Source organism: Microtus ochrogaster, chromosome X, assembly GCF_000317375.1.
Source record: "Microtus ochrogaster isolate Prairie Vole_2 chromosome X, MicOch1.0, whole genome shotgun sequence".
Classification (NCBI taxonomy): Eukaryota; Metazoa; Chordata; class Mammalia; order Rodentia; family Cricetidae; genus Microtus; species Microtus ochrogaster.
The window spans coordinates 49,004,574-49,010,573 of NC_022026.1; the positions used below are offsets into that span (position 1 = coordinate 49,004,574).

Consider the following 6,000-nt stretch of genomic DNA (forward strand, 5'->3'; position numbering starts at 1 on the left):
AGGGATGGGAGCTCATGACCTCTTCCCCATCCCGTTGCTAGCATGCTGTCTGTCTTGTACCTGTTCATGCTGCCACAGTCTCTGCGAGTTCATATGTACATTAGTCCTGTTATATCTAGAAGGCCTTGTTTCTCTTGGTGTCCTCCATCCTCTCTGACTCTTAGAATATTTTTGCTTCCTCTTCTGCAAACTTCCTGAGCCCTAAGGGAAGGGCTTTGATGAAGTCATCCCATTTAGCACAGCATATTTCAAGGGCTCACTCCGTATGTTGTCCAGTGTTGTGTTGGTCCCTGTATTAGGCAGTACTTGTTCTTAACTGTTGAGCCATCTCTACAGCCTTTCCCATGAATTTTGAGACCTTTTATGCTTCATACGTGTCTTACAATTTTCTTCTGAAATAAAGTTGCTCCTTGTTTTGACTTTTGTTACTTGAAAGCAGTTCCCACTCTTTTCCTAGGAAGATCCAACATTCCCTAAAGCCATGCAGGACTGTCCTCTTCCTGTGAGACAGCCATCCTTTGTCATGGGTCCCTTCTTTCCCTTCAGGCTTAGTCCTTCCATGTCCTTGCCCCAGCGCTCTCTGCTGCTGTTTCCCCTAACCTCTTCCAGAGAAGGTACATCTCCGCAGCGTCTGTCGGTCCTCACAGCTCTGATTCTAACCAGCTGAAGGCTGGGGAAGGACAAATATCAGAGGTACCGAATCCTTCTCTCTTTCTGTAAGTTTTGATGAGTATAGCTTATATTTTTGTAACAGTTTGCCCTATCTGAGCCCCATTAAGAAAATGTTCTCCACCCCCTCACTCCCTCATCACCCTCCCAACCCACCCCTACCCCCTACCTCCTACCCCCGCCACCACCCATCACCACCTGAGGCAGGTGGGAAAGCTGGCCCTGAGGTCCTAAGAGCAGGAGAGCTGATCCCCCCCCCACCCCTCTTACCAGCACACTCGGGAAAGTGGACCCTACGTTTTGCCTGGGCAGTGCAATAAAGCCAACCCTGTTGGCAAAGGTATGGGCAAGCCAGCTCTAAAGTTGTGAGCATGGGAGAATCCCCATTACTCCCATTACGTATCTGTCATGTGGTGGCATGAACTGTGGAGAGATGCCCCCACCCCCTCCCATCAACTCCTGAGGCAGGTGAAGAGCTGACCCTGAGGTCATAAGAGCAGGAGAACTGTCCCTGTCCCTCATCAGCTGCAGCACCTGGGAGAGTGGCCCGGATGCCTCACCTGGACCACACAGTAGAGCTGGCCCTGAAGGTGTAGGTGTGAGAGAACCAACCCTGAGGATGTGAAAGCTGGAGAACTGGCCACACCTTTTGCTCATCACTGCAGGGGGTGAAGTAGCCAGAGCAATGCTGGAGAGCTCACCCTGGTGGGGAAGACAGGGGAGAGCTGGCGAGCTGACCAACCCTGTAACTGCCCAGGCCCAGAACCAAGGGAATGTGTTGACCAACCCCAATATCCACTCCATTTGTAATCTGCTGGAGTATGAGACTGAGGGGGTCAGTCCTGTGGACCTAGGGCTGCAGGACCTCCATGCCAGAAACAAGCAATGGATGTCCAGGAAGAGTCCCAGTGAGGGCCCAATGTTGACGGTGTAGCAGAGACCAAGGGTCTTGAACCAGACCAGTGCTCTTTTGTGATGAATGCTTCAACGTAAAAATGTATGGATAAAGGGGTTTACTGCGTGGCTCACTGTGTCACACTGCAGCTTCTATGACAAGATTTTCTTTTCCTCCTTTTATTTCTTTTTTTTCTCTTAAACTTTATTTTGTTTCATTCTGTAGGGCAGGGGTGGGGAGGGAGATGGGGGAACCAGGAGGCATACATGATGTGAAAGACACAAAGAATAAATAAAAAAGTTTAAAAAGGAAAATATTAAATAATGCACTCTTAAAATTAGAAATAGCATGGAGATCCTAATTAATGACTCTATTTGTGTTTGTGATTTGCATGGAATTATTTGTACACGTAATGCTTAGTTCCTAAATATTATTGCATGGTAATTAAAGAGGGGTTTCATTTCCATTTTTCAGATGAAGGAAAGGTTAAATGGCTTTCTCAAAGATAACTGTGTTATACAGGAAACTGGACTGTGATATTAATCATCTTATTACAATATGCCACTGCGTCCCTCCCCCACTTATCTCCAGAACACATTATACTGTGAAGATAATTCTTGGAATCCCCTAAGTCATGTATTATAACCTGTATTGTTTTCAATTACTTATTATAATGTGATGTATGATTTAAAATGCCCATAAATGGTAGAACGTTAAAATAAAGTAATAAGGTTTTCTTACCTAGTTTGAAATCTAACAAAAGAAGAATTTGAAAATAGTTTGAAACATTAAAATAATTATAATATGTGTATTCTTTCCCAAAGATAACATTTCTGAGAAAAGTGTATATTTGATATGACTCTCCTCTTTGTAATACATTTCAAAACATTTGACTGTATCTTGCTGTGCAGTAGGAATGCACTTGGCTATTTCCTTGTCACTGAGAAAATGTAACCATGTCGTATTATGTATGTTTTGTTTGAGAGTTGCAGTGAGGAGCTGAACAAGCTAGTAGCTATTTTAAAATTAGTGCTTGTCCGGCTCGCTCTCAGTTTCTTTTCATACCAATACTGTTTTTATAAGTACAATCTTAACAATAAAGAAATAAATAAAAATAGTATCTCATATTCAGGAGTGATACTCAAAGGGGCTGATATCTGATATGGCCTGGTCATAAATCAGTCAATCAGAACACATACTGAGTAGAGGCACCAGGTATGGTTATATCTGCCCACTATTATTCAGTCCTGTCCCAGTCATAGCTAACAAAACAATCCCGTTGCCTGAGTTCTTTTGTTTTGTTTTGGTTTTGTGGGTTTTTTATTTTTTATTTTTTATTTGTTGAGACAGGGTTTCTCTGTGTAACAGTTCTGACTGTCCTGGAACTCCCATTGTAGACCAGGTTGACCTCAAACTCACAGAAATCTGCTTGTTTCTGCCTCCTGATCAAAGGTGTACACCACCACTGCCCGGCTTGCCTGAGTTCTCACAGGTGATTTGGCAAGTGATATATTGTCATTTCCACTCTGCAAATTGAGATAATTACAACCCAGGGAAGTTAAATATAGGGCCCTTTGAATGAAAGTGTTCATACTGTTTGTTAACTTAGTGTTTTTCTCTGGGTAAAAGTTTCTCTCTTTTCAGAGAAAAAAGGGCAGGATAAGACTTTCTTGATAGTTACAGTATGTGTTTTCTTTTTCATTGGATTTTTTCATACGGTATACTCTTCTCACAGGTTCCCTTCCCCCTGCAAGGCTATCTCCTTTGGACTGGACAAATCCTAGCTCCTTTCAGAGAAAACTCATGCGATGGGTCTAATAAACAACCCCCACCCTCCCTGAAACCTTCCTGTTGCAAGCCTTCTCTTTGGTTCCAGGTCCCTTGTTGACATGTGCCCTGGATGAAGCTCTAGCCAGTGAGCAGAATCTTCCCAGTAAAAGAAATGACTGGACCTCTTTTCTGTTTCCACAGGAACAAACACATAGCCCTACTTTTAAAAGAACATCCTTTTAACTCCTTTTTTCTCCCCCTCTCCTTCCCAGAATGGCCTGCCTTCAGAGAACAATCCGTATGTTTTCAATGGTGACTTTGTAGATCGAGGGAACAATTCCATGGAGATCCTCATGATCCTGCTCGTTAGTTTTCTCGTCTACCCCACTGACCTGCACCTGAATAGGGGGAACCATGAAGACTTCATGATGAACCTGAGGTAACACTGACTTTAGACTTCATCTTTTATTCTCCCTCTGGAACTGCTGCTCTCTTTAGTTTCCCAGATGATATGTGTAAAGTTAGCTGTAGAGAAGGAGAGAGAAGATGAATCGCAAGGAGAGTCTCCAAGTTCTCACCCTCGTTCACCAACCCCCATCTTTCAGCTAAGTGTCGGCTGCTTTGAAGCTCTCCTACCTCTTCTTCCGGTCATGTCTTTGCTTCCTCTTCACTATGTCCTTTTTTCTGTCTTACTTCCCCTTCATAGTCCAGACTGCACGCTGGGTGGGCATGCCAGGTCAGGTTTGTGGGTCTGGTAGGTCGTATGAGCAGACTTAGATGGAAGTTTCTCTTGCTTCTTTTGGCTTGCTTCAAATTCTGTCTCAGAAGCTAGCACAGTGTTTCACATTGCTGCGTGAATTTTTTTTTTTTTGGTGTCCTGGTAATTGCTTCTGGCATAGCTGCTCATAAACATTTTTGAGAACAGCTGTAACATAGCATTTGGACTATCTGACTCACTGGAGATTTGAGGGATAAAGACTACTTAAATGGCTTGTGAATTCTGTCTGAAAGGCACAGTAGGTAATAAATGTTTCCTTCTTTCTTTTTCTTTCCTTTTTATGGCAAACAGAAATCAATTTGTTCTAGAACAACGGAGGCAAGAAATGTCTCCCACTTTGGGTCCTAGGCTTTTGGGTGCTGGGATCAAAGCTCAGCAAATCCCCTTTGTCTTCTGGGTAGTTTCAACACCTGACTCAAGCAGAGTTTCAGTTCTAATTCTCGAGGTGCAGCTTGCAAATGCAGAATCTCTAAAGAACAAGAATCCAAGGTGTTATAGGAAGCCTGTTCCTGGGTGCTCTAAGAAGGAAGGCCGAGCAAACATGGGGAGCAAGTCACTCAACAGGGATCTTCCATGTCCGGGTTTCTGCCTCGAGTTCCCTTCATGATGTAGTGTGACTGGGACATGTAAGCAAATAAACCCTTTCCTCTCCAAGTTGCCTTTGATCATGGTGTTTTAGCACAGCAATAGAGACCCAAATATGATTGGGCCTGGTAGGATTGGAGATGTAAAAGATGGTTGAGCGTTGTGAAGATATATGAGCATGTATCTAAGGATAAGAGAATATCATTGAAGAATACTGCACCTGTTTTAAAAAGAAGGGTAATTTGGAGGAGGGCCAAGAATGGCTCCAGGGAGTTCAGTTGAAGAAATGGTATCATCTTATGTAGACTAGCATGATAGCAATGGCGATGGCCAAAATAGGCCTAGACTTTAGGCAATAGCAGTTAAGCACCCAAGAACTTGATAGGGAGGCCTTAACTGAAGAATTAATGAAGGATTAGCAAGATTGAGTTTAAGGGCATAACAGCATCATTCTGAATGGGAATGGATTTAGTCTGAGGTAGATTTATTTGATGTATTGTTGAGTGTGGGTCCAGAGATAGAAACGAATTATAACCTGGAGTGTCACTCTATGTATTTATTAATACTAGATATCAATTGAAAGCCTAGCTAGCTAGGGGTGAAAGTACTAAGGAAGAAATTGAACGCAATGGATAGCCTAGGACAGAATATGGAAAATTCTAACAATAAAGGTTATGTGGAAGAAGTTAACTTATGAGGTCATTTCAGAACACCCTAAAAGTCTGTCTCAAAATGAAAGGGAGGAAGTTTTCTAGAAGCATGGTACAGACAATGATATTTAGTGTTTCAAAAAGGGCCAGAAAGTTAAGGATGCTGTCTTAGTTACTTCTCTGTTGCTATGACTACAAACAATGACCAGGACAACTTACAAAGGAAGCTATTTCATTGGGGGCTTGTTTACAGTTTCAGAGGGTGAGTCCATGATCATCGCGGTGGGAAGCACGGTGGCAAGCTGGTAGGCATGGTGCTGGAGTTGAAGCTGAAAGCATACATAGCTTACATAGTATCCACAAGCAGCAGCAGAGAGAGAGAGAGGGAGAGGGAGAGATACAGACAGACAGACACAGACAATGACAGACACAGAAGAGAAATAGAAACAGAGACAGGCAGACACACAGAGAGTGAAAAACAGACAGACACAGACACAGAGAGATAGAAACAGAGACAGACACACCCCCACACACACAGAGAGAAAGACAGACAGATACATACATACACACACACACACAGAGAGAGACAGAGAGAGAGAGAGAGAGAGAGAGAGAGAGACAGAGAGAGACAGAGAGAGAGAGAGACAAAGAGA

General features: G+C 43.3%; 1 protein-coding gene across 1 annotated transcript in view; it reads left to right on the forward strand.

The window, feature by feature from the left end:
* Positions 1 to 6,000, forward strand: part of Ppef1 (protein phosphatase with EF-hand domain 1) — a 112,394-nt gene that overhangs the window by 79,599 nt on the left and 26,795 nt on the right. The window contains exon 8 of the mRNA XM_005358789.3: positions 3,607 to 3,773. Within this exon, the coding sequence (XP_005358846.1) occupies positions 3,607 to 3,773 (167 nt within the window). The remainder of the gene's footprint in view (positions 1 to 3,606; positions 3,774 to 6,000) is intronic.